Source organism: Tenrec ecaudatus, chromosome 12 (assembly GCF_050624435.1).
Source record: "Tenrec ecaudatus isolate mTenEca1 chromosome 12, mTenEca1.hap1, whole genome shotgun sequence".
NCBI lineage: Eukaryota > Metazoa > Chordata > Mammalia > Afrosoricida > Tenrecidae > Tenrec > Tenrec ecaudatus.
In genome coordinates, this window is record NC_134541.1 from 118565039 (window position 1) to 118585917 (window position 20879).

At 49.5% G+C, this 20879-nt stretch overlaps 1 protein-coding gene across 1 annotated transcript in view; it reads left to right on the forward strand.

Annotated features, from left to right (window-relative positions):
- The first annotated feature begins 454 nt into the window (after positions 1-454).
- The window catches only part of HS3ST2 (heparan sulfate-glucosamine 3-sulfotransferase 2), a 122936-nt gene continuing 102511 nt past the window's right edge, over positions 455-20879 (forward strand). Inside the window, exon 1 of the mRNA XM_075528381.1 lies at positions 455-939. Within this exon, the coding sequence (XP_075384496.1) occupies positions 455-939 (485 nt within the window). The remainder of the gene's footprint in view (positions 940-20879) is intronic.

The following is a 20879-nucleotide window of genomic DNA, read 5'->3' on the forward strand; positions in this document are numbered from 1 at the left end:
CTCGGCATTTCTCGAGGAGAGGAGCCAGAACAGGGCCGGCGCCAGCGCCACCGTTCGGTCCGCCGCCAGCCCGCACCTCCGCGCCGCCGCTGAGCTTTCTGTGCTGGGCGCCCCGAGCATCGCCATGGGGCTTCGGGCGCTGGGCGCGCTCCGGGGCCGGCTCCCCTAAGAGCCCGGCAGCTCCAGGAGCCGCCTCGCTGCCCGGAGCCCCTGCGCCTCGGGCGAGCGATGTGGGCAGCGATGTCCCCGGCTCCCCGAGGAGCCGCCGCCCCCGGGCTCTCCCGGCACGGTGTGCGCCTGGACCCCCAGCGCCAGGAGAAGACGGCGTCCCCTCTGCTCGAGCCGCGCCGCCCGGGCCACGCCGCCTGAGCCCCTGGGCGGCCACAGAGCCGACGCCACTCAGCAGCCGGTGCCCCCTCGGAAACCATGACCCCCGGCGCGCGCCCATGGAGACATGGCCTATAGAGTCCTGGGCCGCGCGGGGCCACCTCAGCCGCGGAGGGCGCGCCGGCTGCTCTTCGCCTTTACGCTCTCGCTCTCCTGCACTTACCTGTGTTACAGCCTCCTGTGCTGCTGCGACGACCTGGGCCAGAGCCGCCTCCTTGGGGCGCCTCGCTGCCTCCGCGGGCCCGGAGCGGGCGGCCCGAAACTTCTCCCAAAGTCCCGCCCCTGCGATCCTGCAGGACCGGCACCCAGCGAGCCCAGCGCGCCCAGCGCGCCCGCCGCCGCCGCGCCCGCGCCTCGCCTGGGCACTTCCAACCACTCGGGCTCCCCAAAGCTGGGCACCAAGCGGCTGCCCCAAGCGCTCATCGTGGGTGTGAAGAAGGGGGGCACCCGGGCCGTGCTGGAGTTTATCCGGGTGCACCCTGACGTGCGGGCCCTGGGCACCGAGCCCCACTTCTTCGACCGGAACTACGGGCGCGGGCTGGACTGGTACAGGTAAGGGGGTGCGAGGGGGGCACTCCGCACGCCGGGCCTCCAGGCGCCTCATCCTTGGAGCCACTCGGGAGCTTTCATTTCTCTTCCACCCAGCTGGCTGTGTGGATTCCGGCTGACGTTGGGGGATTCCAGCTGTCGGGTTGACCCTGAACTTCTGCGGGATTACCTGGGCGGGGCACGAGGTGTATTGAACTGCAAAAGAGCCTTCCTTCCCTGGGGCCTTTGGAGCTGCGGGAATGGAGCTCTCCATCCCAAGCTCGTGGCCGTGGCGAAGCTAGAAGGCTGATTCCGTGTCCAGCCTTTGGGGGATGCAGCAGGATGTTCCAGGAAGCGGCAGGCCAAAGCCTGTGGTGCTGTAAGTGTAGCTGCGGATTTCCTTGCCCTGTGCTTCTGAGGGGCCCTGGGGCAGGAGAGGCGGGCCTGAGCCCTCTGGCGGCATGGCGCTGCTCCTGGGTGAGGTCCCCCTAGTTGAGGCTAAATGAGAGGCAGTCTGAATTTCTCCCTCTCTGGATGAAAAAGGTAACCCTTCTTCCTAGACTCATACTCAGTTCCAGTAACCATTGGTCAGTTATCTTGGAGTGGTAGTGGTTGGTGGGGGTGGGAAATGGGGGCTCAAAACCGAACATTAAAGGCGCAGCAAGTTCCTTAAACTCTCTGGGCCTCAACTTTCTAATCAACTCAATGGGCAAGGTGTCAGCCCTTGTTCTGCCTGCCTCCCAAGGTCCTTCTAAAGGGCTTTAAAATTGTGGAAGAGACTCTGAACTGGCAGATGCACCGAAAGCAACAGCCAGGAGGTAGACATTGGAATACTGGGTGGGGGGGGCAGGGGATGGGGTGAGCTGCGTGGACACTCACAAAAGGACTGGCTAGGATCCTGGGGGCCAGCCTGTGAGTTGTAGATTGCCTGCATCCCCACTGAGAGTTACCCAGATTGAGAACAGACTGAACGGTTCTGTCACATGCCAAGTCTCCTCCGTTCAGTACCCACCCGCCTCGAGGGCACTGCTTGCCGCTGAAGTGTCAAATCGACCCACGTGTGGGCTGGTGGGGTGGCGTATGCGCTCTGCAGCATTCTTACCTTCGCCTTTGAAGACTTTCTAGAGATGTCTGCATAGTAGTAGAACCGGGCAGGACCAATATGTCAGCCGACACCGTGGCCGAGGCTAATAGTTAGTACTGCCCTTTAGGTAGTAGGAGGGTCCTAAGGATTTCGGGCAGCAGACACCAACTTCCTTCAAAGGGCTCCTGTGATGGGCTCATAAATACGAGGCCTTGGATTTGTAAGGAGAAGGGGCCCCAGGGCCAACTTGTCACCATTTCCCATTAGCCCTGGACTGTAATGATGATGATAATGGGAATAAAGAGACACATAATGCACGTCCAGTGGAGTCCAGCAGCAGAGAGCTGATCTGTGGGTGGCCCGTCACCATTCTATCTGTTTAATGGGGTCAGGTGGCAGGTCTGGCTCAGTGCCAATGCCAGTGGCCCTGGGTGCTTTTCCCTGGGTGACCCCAAGCTTCCCATCTGGGTGTCTGAGGGCATGGTCTGAACTAGACCCCAGGGTCAATGCGACAGACGCCTTGGCCAGCAGAGCTTGGCGAGGGGTAGGGCTTGTCTCCCTCTAATGCATATTAGGGTTTCCTCGATGGAAAAGCTGAAGAGCATCGTGAACCCCTTTGCCAATGTGAAGTGTCTTTTAGGTGCAAAATCACAAAATCCCAAGCAGTTGGCTTTTGGATAGGTTAGCCTCTAATAAGCACTTGTTCCCTGGCTTCCCTCTCTCCCTTCACCGCCCTCCAATATATCCCAAGCCTTCTTCCTGGAGCCCGTGTCATTCAGGGATGGCTGCTTTTTATTTTTAACCTTGGCATGTGTGATTCTAAGCCAGCTTAGCTGTGAACCTTAGAGATGGGAGCCATGTCTTTCTTTTTTTTTTTTTTAGCACATTTGAATTCTGCTAAAATTCTCAGCTGAGTCTTGGTAGGTTTTATTTAACATCAAGCACGCTGACAGCTCCACTTCTTTCTCTATTCCTCTTCTTCTTTGAGTGTGAGTTGCCCTCCCATTCCTGCTCATTCCTGCATTTATAAAAGAATGCTTCCTTAGCCTTGGGGCCCTGGGTACCATTCCCCATCCCCACAGATGAGCCTTCAGCAGCAGCAGGGGTTGTGTAGATTTGTGCTTTCCAGCCTCCCATAGCCAAGGATGTCAGTGTGGATTGCCATTTCTGCATAAAGTTGTACTGTCCCATTTGAATGCTGTCTTCAGAATTTCCAGAACATTTCTCCGTCTATGCTTTTATCTGTTATGCTCACACAAGTAATTGATTGCAGAAAAGATGTGTGTGTGTGTGTGTGTGTGTGTTCTGGACGACTTTAATATCCAGGTGCTCATTTTATTCCTGACATCCATAAAGTAAGTGGAGCAGATGACACCACACTCCCTCCTCTGCCCACTGCCCTCAGCCTTTTACAGATATGAAGCCTTCGCTGTCCCAAAGGAGCTTATTTGGTCACAAGGCAAGTTGAAGTTGATAGCATTTAAGACCTGAGTTTCTGGTAGACATCATCCCACAAAGAGATATACACATATGTGTGTGTGTGTGCATGTCAAGCCAAGAGCTCCAGCTGTGGCCAGACCGAGTGGGCACCATGCAGCCAGTGCCTGCAGGGGGAACATGACCAGAGGGCCCTTGCACCATTGCGGTGAAGTGTGCTTTGGAAGGGTGGAATTGCAGCCAGGGCATCTCCTTAGGATTTGTCTGCATCTGAGTCCCTGGTGAGATAACTTCCTGGGCTAGGTAACACAAATCCAGAGAGGGACTATTGAAACCAAAACACTTGGCCAGCAGCCCACAAAAAAAGCCTTCTTCTGTGGGCTGTGGTCGCTGTCGCTGCCATTCAGTCGGCCCTCAAGTCATGCTGACCTCACATACACAGAAATAAACGGTTTCACGGTCCTGCGCCATCACCCGTCAGACCATGGCGATCCATAGAGGTTTGACTGGCTGACATATGGGAGTAGATCACCAAGCTTTTCTTCCAAGGTAGACTCAAACCTCCAGCCTTTGGATTCACAGCCAATTGCATGAACCAGTCGTTCCACTCAGGACTCGATACTGCTATGGATTCACTCACAACACCTCTGCCATCAGCATCACCACTGGTGCTAGGAGGACGATCATTTTTGGTTCTATTCCCTGTGGCTGTTAATGCATTGCAGGCCAGAGTAGATCCATGAAGGAACTTTGAGTTCTATTTTCAACTCTGCCCTGATCTCCTCTTTCCTTTTCTCCCCTTTCCTTCCTTCCTTCCATGCTCTCATTTATTTGATAAAAGTCAATGCTGCTTTCTTTACTGGGAGCTAGTTTTCTCACCTTCAAAATGGGAATGATATGTGTCCTGGTTTATAGTCTTGGGAAAATCAAATAGGACAATTCATGTGAAAAGGCTTCTCCAGATGTGAAGTTATATTTAGATGTTGTTGTTTTATCAGGGTTTGGATGTGAGACAGCATCCTCAGGGTCTTTGTATTTCTTTAAAAAGATATAAGGTATATCCTGTCCTGGGGCTGTGAGAGGGCTTCGGGGAAGCTGGATTTTCTCTAAAATGTTCTCAGAGGCCGTTTTTCATTTTAGGGCATGGGGTGGGAGTCAACACGGAGGAAGGAGATCTTCTCTCAAAACCAAACCAAAATTCAATTGCCGTTGGCCCAATTCAGACACGTAGTGACCCTCCAGGACAGAGTAGAACTAACTGCCCCCGTGAATTCCCGAGGCTGCAAAGATTTATAGGAGCAGAAGGTATTACCTGTCTCCCAAGGAGCAGCTGGTGGGTTTGAACTGCTGACCTTGCATGTAGCAGTCTAATGTGTAAGTCACTGCGCCACCAGGGCTCCTTGGAATCCTCTCTACGTGCATGGAAATGCCAACCAGAAAAAGTTACCATAATTAATTCTGTGCTCTGGTATCAAACTTATGATGGATGAGCTTGTTCTACAAAGTTTAGGATCCATCTCACAAACTCTGGTCTTATCTTTGTTCAGCATCGCCGGTGTCTGTAAAAACCCCAAACCAGACTCACTGCCATTGAGTCAATGCTGACTCAAGCGGCCCCCTAAGGGTTTTCGAGGCAGTAACTGGGTATGAGAGAGGAAAAGCCCAGTCTCTCTCCCGAGGAGTGGCTGGTGGTTTCAAACTGCTGACCGTGTGGATCGCAGCCTAAGTAGTAACTCCTACATGAAAAGAAGATACAATCTTTGCCCCAGAGGCAGCAGTCAACAAGAAGGAAAAGGGAGAAGGGCACAGAATATGGACTGTGACACGATCCAGCTTGTCTCAATCAAGAAATCACATTCAAATAGCCAAACACATTCAAATAGCTAGGGGGGAAGCCACCTTTTCCATGACGTATTTCAGGCAGAAGGCAGTACTATTTCTTAACAAAGCCACCAACACATGACGCAGAATGGCCCGGGCTCCTGGGCGTGTACCCCATGCACGCCCTCACCTGCACAGTGTGTGTCTGTGCAAACGTTTGTCTCTATAAGGAGTTTTCCCATCTCAGTGCAGATGGATGTCACACACACTGATTAAATGAAACCACTAAGTTCATAAATCCACCATCGTCTTGTAGCTCACTGTCAACCTCGCTGCTCACTGGAGATATACTAGTTAGTTCTAGGAAGTGTACAGTTCTTGTCAGGTACCAAGGAGCACTCAAAACAGGTGAGTAGATCTCCCATCGCTCAAGGAGGCTTTCTGAAGGGCTGACTGCACTTTACCCTGGTGCCTAGAGGGATGGCGGGAGAGGCAAGCGAGAAGAATTAATTTCCCCAAAGCCTGCCTGGTGTGGATATTTAGAACCCATTGCCTGTGGGGATTTTCATCTGACACCCCTTGCTAAAACTAAAGTGGGTGCTCAAATCTGAAAATACCACTAATCATAGGTTCTCAGATTTCCCCTACATTTTAGTATCTTTTTCTTGAGTATGGGTATATCTTCCAATTGATGATGCCTTAGGTTCACTGGGATTTGATGAATTCTTACTGGTTAGATGCCCTCCCCTTCTGAAGTGCCCTCTGATCAGATACCTGGCTTCCTGGGCTCCTTTTGAGGCCCACTGGAACATCTAAAGAGCAGGTGACTCAATGGTTAGTGCGTGACCCAGCCGGGAGCGCACCCCTCTTCTGCTTGGCCAAGGAACAATAGCCATTTTAGAGTCTTGAATGTTATCTGTGCCTTCACCCTCAATGCTTCTATCCTGAAAGGAGAGAGAGTGGTGGAGTCCCACCAGGAGATGATGGCATGCTGTGGTGGGCAAGTTCTTCGTGGGCACTTGTAGAGAGGTGATCGCTGCACTGCCCATAATTTGCGGGCACATCCCAAAGGTCCTAAGCAGTTCAGGGACAATCAGTGGCTAGTGGATGCTCTTACCTGTGTTGTATTTTGGTGTGCTGGACTATAGAATTGCTTTCTTCCCTTTGCTGAGACCTGCATGCGTCACCCATGAATGACTGAGTGACAGAGTGGGTGGGGAGGGGGTGGACTCACAGTTTTCTATTGATCCAGAGCCCCTGGAGGCTTGGAGGGGAGGGAAGGCTGGGTGGGGGGGGAGTGGGCAGAGAATGTGAAGGGCTGTGAGTGAGGCAGGAGGGGTCTGAAAGGTCACACGGCCAGCCTCAACCTGTAGCACTCTCTTGTCTCCTCTGGCACTTACCCCAGGGTGGGTTAATCTGTTTATTTGTCAAACGCCCACCATCTGCCAGGCTCCATGCCAGGCTGCTGTGGGCTGGCTGCACTGCCACTTTGTTCTCCTCATGGGCAGAGCTGATAGGCTGAAGTGCTTTGTAGTCCAAGGGCAGCTTGAGGAGGGATAAAAGCCACCCCATGAGTGGAAACAACTTAGCATATCAGTGGTAATTGCCGCCTGTTAATGCACACAGCTGGACTGTTGGTGTCATGCTACACTCACTGGGCGTTTCTCAGCAGGAAACCAGGGGAAGGTAAGGGGTCAGGGGATGTTAGGCTAGGCATGTTCTTCCAGGGGACCCGGCCAGATGTCCTGGTTAGGTGACCTGGGCTGGTGCATCAATGTGGCTTTGCTGGGCAGAGGTCCGTTGGGCATGTATTTGAAAGCTTTCAAAATCTGAGGAATGAACAGTGGTTGTACCATGGTCACTAGAGAATTGGCTGTATCTTCCCCTAGGACTCAGTCTATCTTCCAAGAGGGAGGGGGCCTTAGCGCTAGCTGCCTTCTAGTCGATCCCGACGTGTGCTGGCTCACGTGTTACGGAGTCAGTGGGTCCGTAGGGTTTTCTTGGCTGTCATCTTTACAGAAGTTAATCACCTGGCCTTGCTCCTTCAGCGCTGCTGGGTGTCTTTGAACCTCCTACCTGTGGGTAGCCACTCAGGGCCTCTTGCCTCAGCCCTGGGGCAGTGTTTCTCAGGCGTCCCATTGTGATGTTTGCCAAATCCTGGCACTACCTCTGCTCTCGTTTGCTTACTAGTCATCTTTAAAATAAGATATAAAACCCATGACCAGTGAGTCGCATTCTGGCATAGCAAACCTATAGACCCCACCCCACCCCCAAACCAAATCCAGTGTCTTCCAATAAGGTCTGAAGGACCTAGTGCCCCAGGGGACAGAGTAGAAGTGATCTGGGAGGACTTCCACGCCTGCCATCTGTATGGAAGCAGCCTGCCACCCCTTCCCCCTTTGGAGCAACTGGTGGGTTCGAACCGCCAACTTTGGGGTTCGTAGCTGAATGCTTAACCACTATTCCGCTGAGTCTCCTTTTCTTTGATGCATTTAAGGCCTTTCCGCTTTTTCCTGTCTCATGGAAAACTGGGTTTATTCCTTCCTCTGGTTGGCATGTTTTCAGAATAGGAAATATATTCATATAATGCACACTTCACAAGTGACAAAAGGTCTCCTGTGAAAATTAGTCTCGCTCCTTCCCGCCCCTGAGGCCCAGCCAGACGCAGCCACAGTTTTCTGTTCTGGTGTATCCTTCTGGAGATGTGTTTTGCATTTGTAAATGTGACCCGCATTATGCAAATAGTTAAAATAAATATATTTTAAGCCATTTTATTTAAAAGCTACTCTAAATGGAAAATTAGCATCGCTTGCCATAATTAGAAGGTAATCACAGAAATAAAGGGAAGAAAAACAAAAACAAGTTTATTGAGGCTTTGCTACATCGTGGAGCCAGGATGTTCACATCCTGGTCTCTTCGTAGTCAAGGGGGCAGTCGTAGCTGCTGCCAGGCAGTTAGAGAAACACTCATGGGAGTGTCTGGCTCTTCTCCCGGCATGGGCCGAAGGAACGGACGCAAAGTGGCGAAGGGCAACCCAGGTCTCACTGTGCAATCCAGTGTTAGCTCGCAGGTGGTGTAGTGCCTAGAATGAACCAAACCAGGGTCTTAGCCCCATTTTGGACAGGACTGCAGTCCATCCAGGTAAGGGAAATCCAATGAGGCTTCTAGCTTTTCAGATTCCTTTGATGTCGATTGGAAAGGAAACCCCAGAGCAACTCCGAATCTTAAGGAAACGTCACTTGTTATTTCCTTACTTATAAGGGAATTCAGCCGTCAAAACACGAACATACCTTCAAAGCAGAAACCCATTGTCATCCAATCCGCTTTGACTCAGACAAAAGCCCACCCATCAGAGTAGCACTGCCCCCAAGGGTTTGCTTGGCTGTCCACATTCTGGACGGAGATGGCCAGGCCTTTCTTTGGAGGCTCCACTGAGTGGTGAATGGCCGACTTTTAGGTTGGTAGACAAGCACAGACTGTCGCCCCCCCCCCCTGGACCCAACAAAATGTGTTGTTGTGAAGTGCCATCGAGTCAGCGCAACCGAACCTAACACCGCCCAGCCTTGCCCCACACTCACAATTCTTGTTATATTTGAACCCAATGCTGCAGCCACTGGGCTGTCCATCTCATCAAGGGTCTTCCTCTTTCTTGCTGCCCTTCTGCGCTACCAAGATGACGCCCTTCCCCAGGGACCGGTCTCTCCGGAGAACATGTCCAAAGTGTAGGAGACTAAGTCCCATCGCCCCAGCTTTCTGAGCATTCTAGCTGTACTTCTTCTGAGACAGATTTGTGTGTTCTGTCGGCAGCCCGTGGCACTTTCTATATTGCTCGTCAGCACATCATTTAAATGCATCCATTCCTCAGTCTTCCTTGGTGCACCACCAACTTTCCCACGCATACGAGGGGCTTGAAAATGCCAGGGCTGGGGCCAGGGCACACCTTCATCTTCCAAACGGCATCCCCGCGTTCCAACAATTTGAAGCGATCTTGTGGAGCAGATTTACCCACTGTGGTGACTCCTTCGATCTGGTACCTGCTGCTTCCATGAGCATCGATTGTAGAGCGAACCAAGACGAAATTCTCAACAACCTCCATCCGATCTCCGTTTACCGTGATGCTTCCCGTCGGTCCAGTTGTGAGTGTGTAGAAGGTATTTGAAAGGAAAAACCAAGGAAACCCTACATGTCTCTGCCATTCTCGCTGGGGCTGCTCTTCAGTCTCTGCATGATGGTCACGCAGAGACTTAGCTACCTATCAGCATGGGTATTGCAAAATCCAAAGATGAAGCTATTTTCCTCGTGGACTCAGCAACTTATGTAAAAGGAATTGAAAGCTTTTTTTTTTTTTAAGATCTATGTTCCTTTTTAAAAATCTCAGGATGTGAAGTTCCTTTTCTTGGGCGCTGACAGACGCAGCACGAGCCTTAAACTTGGTGGCAGGGCAGGGTGTCGGTTTGATTTCACAGGCAGTTTAATCTCACTGCATAAAGAAGGGAAGCCAATATAGTTTGTTCTTATGCCTTGCTTCATATGGACTCTTTTTAAAAGCAGCTATGTGAAAGGAGACGCTGCACGGGGGGGGGGGGGGGGGAAGAGGGGGGACTGAGCTTGCGGATTCCTCTGTGTTGCGAACGGAAGCTGCTTAAGGGATCCCCTCCACGACAGGGTTCCCTCATGTCTATCAAGAGTAGAGCTGTTCTCCTGACAGATTTCAAGCGCTGACTTCTTTGGGAAGTGGATAGCCAGGCCTTTCCCTCATGGCGCTGCTGGGAAAACTCAAACTTCCCGTCTTCTGCTTGGTGCAGTTATTGTCAGGAGTCATCGAGGCAACTCGAGCTCCGTATGTGCAGAGGGGAAGGGCCCCACAGGGCTTCCTGCTGTCGTCTTCTGGGAGCAGATCTTTAGGTCTCCCTGTCATACGAGGAAGTGGTTTCCTGCCAGCTTGGGGCCCCAGCTTGCCTGGATGCAGGGCACTGGTAGACCTCAGATCTACCCAGAAGCAGGTGAGAAGATGAGTGGACCTAGAAGCCGTGCCTCCCTGGGGAGCCATGGGAAAGCAGGCATGGGTGGAATCAACTGGAAAGGAGGCTGAGGAGGCAGGCTTCTAGGAGAGGGCATTTTAGCACAGGGATGACAAGCTTGGGCTCTGGGATCAGGAGGAGCAGGCTTGAGTCTCAGCACCACCACATGCCCACTGCAGTTTCATCAGAGTACTGTGAGGGGCCTCCACAATGGAGGGCGCGCCCTGCTGGCCACCATGCAGGGCAGCTGTGAGGTTGAATGAGTGGGAGTAAATGCGAATGTGCTGAGGATACTGGGCACATCAAAGAGGCCCTACATGTTAGATGCTCTCCCCTCCCACCTTCCCCCTCCCCAAGTTGTCTTCTGACTCACGGTGAATTCATGAACAATGTTCTGTAGGGTTTTCAATGGCTGATTTCTTTTTTTAATTTCAATATGGATCTTTAAGTCTTTCTTCTGAGGTGCCTCTGGGTGGACTGGCATGAACGATTGAGTGGACCCTCTGACCTTTTTGGTGGGCACTGAGCGTGTTAACCATTCCCTCAGCAGACCTCCATGGAGCTGAGCGCTGAAGACACAGAGAGGAATAGCGCTTAGGTCTTGCCCCAGGAATCTTCATAGTTTGGGGCCTGTGAGCCGTGTCTGACAAATGTTCGCACAAGTCCGACGCTGATACACACATCGTGTGGACCCAGAACAGTGGTGGGAGCGTGGAAAGGAGGAGGCATACGACGGTGGGAATAGCCGAGGACTTCGTGGAGGGGAGGCCTATGATTTGGCCTTCATGGGTAGGAAGTGAATAAAGGGAGTGTCCCTAGTGGATGGTTCCCTCTCAATATGTTCACTCCAAGAGGTGGCCTCTGTTTATAGTTAAAGCCAAGATGCCGTTGTCTCCGGTCATCTCGTTCTGCAAATACCTATTGACCACCTCCCGTGCACCAGGCGCTGTGCTTTGCCCGGGAAAAATACAGACGAGAAAGCCCGTATTTCCTTTAAGGATCTGGAGGGGCGGACAAGTAAAACATTTACCGAATGGAAAGACTTGCTGAGGGAGGTGAAGGTCCCAGGTGTGCAGACCCAGAGGGAGACCTCCCCACTCATTGCGAGTCAGAAGACTTCCTGGGGGAGCTGATGCATAAGCTTGAGGATGCCTGTGTTTTCTGCTTCCGCCCCCAGGAGTAAGATGAAGCTTTTTCTTCCCATAAAGATTTCTAGTCTTGGAAACCCACAGGGGCAGTTCAACTAGTCCTGTCCTATAGGGTCAGTATAATTTGGAATTGGCTCAATGACAGTGAGGTTTTTTTTAATTATAAACAGATAGATATATAATACAAGAAATGAACAGTTAAGTTATAAAGCAGTACAAATGGCTCAGTGCAACTCACTCTTGTGAGAGAGTGGTGAGACACTAGCAGTCCTTCAAGTCTTGAGAGCCGCTAGGTAGTCCTCTGTAGAGAGAGAGAGCTAGGTTATCCCAGCACAGGCAGCAAACAGCAAGGTAGGTCACCAACTGTCAGTCCTCAGCTCCGGAGATGTAAATTTCAATCATGTGGTCTTTTTTTTTAAAAAAAAACATTTTATTAGGGGCTCATATAACTCTTATCACAATCCATACATATACATACATCAATTGTATAAAGCACATCTGTACATTTTTTGCCCTAATCATTTTCAAAGCATTTGCTCTCCACTTAAGCCCTTTGCATCAAGTCTTCTTTTCCCCCTTCCTCCCTGCTCCGCTCCCTCATGAGCCCTTGATAATTTATAGATTATTATTTTGTCATATCTTGCCCTATCCGGCATCTCCCTTCACCCCCTTCTCTGTTGTCTGTCCCCCAGGGAGGAGATCACATGTAGATCCTTGTAATCGGTTCCCCCTTTCCAACCCACTCACCCTCTACTCTCCCAGTATCGTCCCTCACACCCCTGGTTCTGAAGGTATCATCCGCCCTGGATTCCCTGTGCCTCCAGCTCTTATATGCACCAGTGTACAACCTCTGCTCTATCCAGTCTTGCAAGGTAGAATTCGGATCATGGTAGTTGGTGGGGGGGTGCGGGAGAGGAAGCATCCAGGATCTGGGGGGAAGCTGTATTCTTCATTGGTACTACATCGCACCCTGGCTGACCCATCTCCTCCCCTAGACCGCTCACTGACCCCTAGACAGTGAGTTTTGTTCGATGACAGCAAGTTTGGTTTGGGGCTTGCTTTCTCCCCCAGACCTCCTTTCCCTAGAATAGCCTAGATCAGGCTCAAACTTTTTAACGGGGCCAGTTCACTATCCCTCAACCCATTGGAGGTACAGACTACAGTTTTTAAAAAAAACTATGAATTGCACATATCTTATTTTGAAGTAAAAAATCAAACGGGGCAAAAACACCCGGTGGGCCAGATAAATGTCCTCGCTGGGCCGCATGTGGCCCGTGGGCCGTAGTTTGAGGACCCCTGGCCTAGATCATGCTGCTTTTCATCTTGAGGGTTCAAATGCCCCTCCTCACAGGGTGCAACTTAGCTTCCCAGTCTTAGTCTCCTAGTGCTTCTGTAATATTCCTGCTACACGTGCATGGTGGAAAAGACCAGACATTTATTTTTCCCCACTTTGGGAGGCTGATGTCTACATCAGGGACTTGGTCATGTCCATTTCATCTGTGAGTCTCTCTCATAGCTCTTGTATCTGTTGGTGGTCCTCAGTATCCCTTTACTGATAGTCTATCCTCCCACATCTTCTTTCTTCCTCTGTGTGCATATTTCCATGTAGAACTCAGAAGTGATAAGATAGAGAACCAACTCTAAAAACCCAAACCCACTGCTGTAGAGTTGATCCCAATGTATAGTGGCCCCTATAGGAGAACTGCCTCATGGGGATTTCCAAGGCAGTAAGCTTGGAGAAGCCATGGTGTTGTAGTGGTTATGCATTAGGTGGCAACCCTCAAGGTCTGCAGTTTGAAACCACCAGCCGCTCCATGGGAGAAAGACAGAGATTTCTACTCCTGTAAACAGTTACAGTATTGGAAACTCACAGAGACCATTCTACCTGCCCTCTAGGATTGCCGTAGTAAGTGCGTTTGGTTTAGGGCTGGAATCTTGGCAGAAGTAGACTGCCCCATCTTTCTCTCAGAGAGGCTGGTGGGTTGGAACCACCGAGTGCTTCACGCTCAAGGATAATCTTACTGACATCACGAAGGAAGCCTTACTTCCCAATGGGATCACAGCCACAGATATGCTGTTGTTTTGTGCGCTCTAGTCCATTTGACTCCTAGTGACCCTGTAGGATGGAGCAGCCATGCCCTATGGGGCTTCCTAGGTTGTAATCTTGACAAGAGCACATCATAAGGCCCCCCCTTTTTAATCATTTTATTGGGGGCTCCTACAACTCTATAACCATCCATCCATCCATTGTGTCAAGCACATTTGTACATGTTGCCATGATCATTCTCAACACATTTGCTTTCTACTTAAACCCTTGATACCAGCTCCTCACTTTTCCCTCCCTCACCGCTCCCCCTCCCTCATGAGCCCTTGATAATTTATAAATAATTATTATTTTGTCATATCTTACACTGTCTGACTCCAATGTCTCCATTCACCCACTTTTCTGTCCCCCAGGGAGGAGGTTATATGTAGATCCTTGTAATCGGTTCCCTCTTTCTCCCTCACCTGCCCTCTACCCTCCCAGTATCGCCACTCTCACCACTGGTCCTGAAGGGGTCATCTGTCCTGGATCCCCTGTGCCAAGGAGTTATTGGATGAGTCAAACAGGAAATCTCTGGTCATTACCTGAGCACTTAACCACTGCATCACCAGGGCTCCTTCCCACAGGTATGCCACTGCCCTTGTGTTGATGCTGACATGCAGGGGCACTGTAGGGCAGAGTAAACTGCTTCTTAGAGTCTCCAGGAGGACATCTTTACAAGAACAGACAGCCTGATCAGACAGCAGAGCTGCCGGTGACTTTGAACCATGTCCCAAGACTTAACCCATTGTGCTCCCAGGCCTCCCTTTCACAAGAAACAAACAAACAAACGTACTGCCAAAGAGTTGAGTGATGCTAGAGGACAGGTTAGAACTGTCCCTTCACGTTTCTGAAACTGTAACTTTATGGGAGTCGAAAGCTCATCTTTCTCCCAGGGAGTTTTAAAATTCAGACCTTGAAAACTGCAGTCCCACATGTAGCCATTACACCACCAAGACTCCTTTCCATGAATATAAGAGGGAAGAGTTTAGCATCTTTTTTGGGGGGAGAGGGGGTTGGTGCTGGTGGTACACAATTCAATCCGTGGTACAATCTAAGCTGGTTCACCCTCCCTGTCAGCTTGTTTTATTTCTATCATATATCTTCCTGCGGTCTCCATCCGTCTATCTTATTCATTGTTATTTTGTACTTGCTAACTGTCTCCCTCACAGGGTTGCAAACTCCTGGAGACAAAGGTTGGGTCTGTCTCATCCATAGCTATATTTTTGGAGTGTAGGACATGCTTCGCACATGAGAGGTGATCAGCAAATATTTGTTGCATGAAAATGCTGATGCACAAGGGATGAACAGAAATGGATGAGTCTGTGGAGGGATCATAACTGGCCCCTCCTCCTCCTCACACCTGGCCTTTGGAAGACTGAGAAATAACAGGGCTTGGATGCTGGTGCCTTGATCATCAGCTCAACAGGTATTTATTGAGCAACAGGTATTTATCTGGGAATATTTTTTGACCATCTAATATGTGGAAAGCACTGTGCTCAGCCTTAGGGAAATGACGATGAACACGAACATCTTCCTTTTAGGAATCCGCTTCCCCAGAGGGCTTCCTGATACCTAAGTATTAGTGCTGTAGTCACTGGAGAGAGAGAGGTCAGTGAGCAAAAAAGACCCAAGTCCCTGCCCACCAAGGTTTATTTTCTACAGAAAAGGATCAAGATTGTCCCTAAACAGACCTATTTGTTTCAGATGGTGACAAGCGCTATCGGAAAATATAGGGCAGGAGGATGAGAGCTTTGGATGGGACATTGCGATTTTAAATAGGTTAGTTTGGGAAGGCCTAGCTGAGAAGGTGACTCCCGGGCAAAGCTCTGGATCAGCTGAGGGGGCAAAGTATGCTGTGATCCAAGGGAAGAACATTCTCAGTCGAGTGAACCACCCATGCCAAGGTCCTGAGGACCTAGGGTAACTGGCATTTTCTGAGGTGAAGCTAGAATAGGGCAGGAGCAAGTAGCGTGAGAGGAGATAAAGGCAGACGTAACAGGGGCCAGATTATTCAGGGCCTTGTAGGCTGTAGCAAGAGCTTGATTGTGATTTGAGTCCCTTGAGGATGCAGAAGCTGCATTTCGATGTGGTGTGAATTGAAGAGCACAGCATTCTGGGACGAATGTGTATAGACCTAGGTAGAGGCTATGTCAAGAAACAGACTCTTCATATTTGGCTACTTCTATGTAATAACAGTTTCGATGATTTTATACTAAGACCTTTTGACTTATCCTTCTGTAGTAAGGACTTGCTATCCTTCAGGCCCTTTAAGTGATAGAACTGGGCTTTGAACCCAACATACTTTCCAATAAAGCCTTAACTGTCTTAACTGGCCAACAGTCGGTCAATACCCAGGAAGTCAACAAAGAAAGAGATGTTGTGCTCTGTAGTTTGGAACCATTCAGGGTCACTCCTGAAAAGGCTATCAGGGGACTCTCAGAGTTCTTCTTGATAGGATTTTTTGTGGCTCTGTGTATAAAAGCAGAATTCTTGGGTGACCTCATGAGGTCCATTCAAGGTTGGATTGGCTCTGCCCAAGCCCAGAAGAGGCACTTGTCATTCCGTGCTGTGTCACTCTGTCACTCCTGCTTGTTCCCAGTGCATCCACAAGTACTCCTTGATGACCTGAATGGATGTAGGGGCCTGTGTTGTGTGTGGTTTCCTTTAAACAGAGTCGAGCACTGTAATGCCTTCCTGCAAGATAATCGGGATCTGAATCTCCCCCATTTCCCCAAAGCCGCTGAAGCGTGGGGAAATGTTCTTGGCTTCGGCAGCCTCTTTGCTGTGCGTTTCTGCTTTGATGGTTTTAATAAAGATGTGAAATCATCTAACAGCTTTCATTTCGCTCAGGCGAGATGGCGTAAAGTGGAGGTAGCGTTTCCTAGGATCAATCCCTATTTTCAGAAGTGGTTGGTTAAACTCTCTGCAGTTTATGGCCATTTCTAGCCGAAGCACTGTGGGATCTGAATTATTAATTCCATGAAAAATGAGTTCAGTCACGGCAAAGCCCTGTGGTGACAAAATTTGACTGTAGGCCCCCTTTCTCGGGTGTTCTATAGCACCCACCTCTCTCCGAACCAGAAACGATCAGGTAACATGGCCGTACCTTCGCCTGTCCGTCATTTCTCTAGGAGAGAGAGAATTTGATTTAATTCAATTGTTCTTTCTGCCAAGGATGAGGGGGAGGAAATAGGCATAAAATTACTCTGGGAAGTACTTATGTCAAAACCATTTCATAGGTACTCAAATTTGGGCATCATTCAAATGACAAGCATGCAAGCAAGGTAGTCTCCGAAACAGGAGCGTTTGCACTCCTCTGACCTTCCTGGATGACTGATACCGAAGGAGGCGTGCAGAAGAAGAGAGGCTTTGAATGATTCTGAGTGTGGCCTTGTGAGCTGCAGGCTAGACCCATAGAACTTTTCTCTTGGGGAGAAGCTATCTGGGGCAGGGAAGGCAGGCAAACTCCAAATCCTAGAGGGACTGAAGAGGATCATGAATGAATGGAGAAATTTGGCCGTAGGCCAGCAAGGAGAAGTGGGGATGGTAAGCACAGGATACGTGTCCCATTTTGGAGTCCCTGGTGATGCCAAAGAGCTCTGGTGCCACAGTGGTTATGCACTCAGCCAACCCACCAGCCCTTCCATGGAAGGAAGATGGCATCATCTCCTTCCAGAAAGATGACTGCTTTAGAAACCTCCTGGGACAGGTCTATTCTGTCCTATGGGACCACTATGGGTTTAACTTGGCCGGATTGATGGCAACAGGTTGGATTTGGTTTAGGTCGTGCAAGTGGTACCTAAGCCCAGCTGCTGACTGAAAAGCTGGTGGTTTCAGTTAACAGGGAAAGAGCTTGGAAGAGAAGCCTAACAAGCTACTTCTGAAAAGTCAGCCTTTGGGACCCTATGGAGCACTCAACCGCCACGGCTTTCCACGTGTCGCATCTAGTCAACCCGGGCCGTTTGGGGGGTTTTATTTACTATTGCTTTATTTTGAGATACTGCAGTTTTGGAGAGGAAAAAAAAAGCTTAAAATGCACACCGTATTTTTCAAAGGGAAGTGTCCATTTATAAATAGGCCTTACAGATTCAAAACTTTAGTGGGACAATGTGTAGACCAAACAAAACATGTCTGTAGCCGGGATGTTGCCTGTAAGCAGGATTCTCTAGAAAGAGGTACTCTTGTGGTTGTTATTGCTGCTGCCAAGTCGTTGTTAGGGTCAATATCACCAATGTCACCCAATATCACCAATGTCACCCAATGTGACACACACAGACCCATCCCCGTGGACCTCCTCCCATGCCAGTTGACAGAACATCCCTAGTGTTGCTTATTACCAATTGTTAATCATGGTGTAATATGTGATAGCTCATAGATTACTTCAGTGTGATGTTTCTTAGCTTATATGCTTACTGACACCAAAATTGTTTTATAAAATGCCTCTACGTCAGATTACAAAGTAATGAGTAACTGAGGAGAAGCTGCTTTTAATTGTTCTTCTTTTCTTTAATTATACTTCATTCTCAAAGCAGGTCATTAAGATAGGTTCACAACTACAATTACCACAAGGCTGTAGCTAAAACACCAGAAATGTTGACCAGATCGATGGCTATAAAAATGCCAGCAGCAACGAAAGCAACAGTGTGCCCTTTCAGCAGACACAGAGGACACCACGTAGGTCCAAGCATTGCTGTAATTGGATAGCAATAATAGCGCTGACCAGAGCACATTAAAAGGTTTAAATATTAAATTGGCATCTATTTTTTTTGGTCTTGTAGGTATGTTAATACACGTCAGCTGGGCTCGTGAAACATGCTTTTGTTGTTACAACTAACTTCAGAGGTATTTTTATTAAAAAAATAATAGCTTTTTACTGGGACACTGCACACAGATTTTATAGTTGGTCATTTTGATGTCACCCCCTCTGACAGTGTCAATCCGTACATTCCCCGTCTAGTGACACTCACCACTGTGGTCAAAATGACTCGGACTTGTGAGTGCCAGCCTAGAACTGTGCTCCATAGACTTTCCAGGCAGATTGCCAGGCTTGTCTTCTGAGGCACCTCTGTGTGGGCTCCAATTGCCAGGCATTAGGCTGGTTGTCCAGTGTCTGACCATATGTGCCACCCACCCAGGGACTGAAACAAGCCCTGCGGGCTTCTACTCCTGCCCCTGCCCACATCACAAGCTGTAGAGTAAGGTGCTTCACCTGTCTTGGTTTTGGCTTTCTCCTATAAAAACTGAGAAGACCAAGTGATCCCATCTCATCTGTTGTTGGCGTGATTCAATGGCATGTTAGATGTTGTTGTTGTGAGTGTCCCTCCCTGGATTGGTTTTGAAGGCGGTAGGATCATCATGGAGTTGGTGGTCATGCCAGGAAAACTACAGACTTTCGCTGTCACAACTTGGACCTTCGCCAACATGACGAATGCTGAGGTCGAGTGGTCGGGCAGTGGAGGAACATGGAGCCAGGTGGGTCCCTGATTAGAGAAACTGTTGGGTTGTAGGCTAGCCCCCAGAGGAGATGCCAGCAATCCTTACTGCCCCTGTTGTCATTTGCATACCCACAGAGTGCTTCTCAGACTCTGCATTGTGATCTCTTCATCGTTCTAAACTGCTTCTCTCAGGATGAAAACTCCCTGGTCAGGGGCACCATGGCCCCCAGGGCCATATTCTGATAGCCCACAGCCTGTCCATCCTTCACACTTCTCTTGGTATCTGTCACCTGGGTGGATGCCAGGGCTCTGCCCTTCCCATTTTAGGGACTAGCTTGCTGGCACAGGGGTGAATGCCTGTCTTACTGTGGTGGTTTGTCCAGATGGAAGTCCAACCTTGAAATTGGGATTGAGCTAGCAAGGAAAGGTTAAGAGATGGGCAAGATGTGGCCCCTAAAGTTCAGCCTGGAAGTATTTCTGTTCACCTTTGGCCTGTGCTTGGCACCTGCAGGATCCCAGAGGAATGATGGGAGGATAGGGGAGGGACAGTGGTACGGTGAAGCAAAGAAGGCAATCCCTCTCAGGAGAACACATGCCCGGAAGGTGACACCAGAGGTGACATAATTCCCTTTACAGCCAAGCAGGGCTTTGGTGGAGATTGGGTTGGGGGTCATCTGGGATTGGCTGCAGGAATTGGTCGTCTTGAGAGCCTGGACGCATATTCCACTAGTCAATCGGAATGGCTGGGAGATTTTCCATGTCTGTCTTGCCTCTGGAACCAAATAGCATGAAAATCCCCCATTGTCCTCAAGGTAGTTCTGACTCATGGGGACCCCATGCATTACAGAGTCAAACTGTGCTCCATAAGGTTTTCGTGGGAGTCTGTGCATAAGCAGTTGGCCAGCCAGGTCTTCCTTTGGCAGAGCTGCTAGGTGGGCTTAAACCCCTAACCTTTAGGTTAATAACAGATGGAAAACTGTGTGCACCATTGAACTTTTTTGTTTTTTTAAACCAAACCTGTTGCCATTGAGTTGATTCAAAGTCATAGCAACCCTAGAGGACAGAGTAGAACTTCCCCATAGTGTTCCCACGACTGTAATCTCCATGGGGGCAGCCGAGCACTCAGCCGCTGTGTCATCAGAGTTCTAGCCTGTCTATAACCTTCCCAGACCACGGGCTCACCAAGTTCTTTCTGAAATGAAACACACTTCCTCCTGACCTTCAGTCATGTGAGTGCCCTGTATGATTCCTGACATACCTACACATATGCTTTTGTACTTATAGTTTATTAAAATCCTCTCATCATTTGTACTTAAAGGTATTTATTTTTAAAATGAAATTTTATCTCACCATCCCAAATGAGACTACTAATCACTTGCCTGAAAAAGAAAATAATCATAAATTTTTTAAAAGTAGTGAAACTAAACATAAAATTAAATTCCAACTTACCTGGGCCACCTCAAGAAGAGATCAAAAACAATGAGAAGCATTCTACCCCTCCTCCTCCTCCTCCTCACTGCCAGCGAGTCATTTGTGACTCACAGAGGCCTGATAGTGCCTCTGTGCACAGTAGAGCTGCCTCGGTGGCTTTCCGAGACTGTAAATCTCTACAGGATCAGAAAAGATCTCTCTCCCATGGAGCAGCCAGTGGTTTGAACTGCTGACCTCGTGGTGAGCAGCCCAGTGCCTCAACCACGACATCAGCAGAGTACCTTTGAAACATTCTAGCTTCACCAAGACTTCCTCCCTGATGTAATCAGAATCAAGCGAAAAGGAAAGATAGTGATTTCTTTTTATGTGGGTGGATGGCATTTAAAGTCTTGTCTGTGTACCATCTATCTAAGGCTTGGTTGGTTGGTTGGTAGTTCACCATGAATGGTCTGTGAGTTCACGTTTTGTGAATTGACCTACCCACTTACATCCCTCCTGCTT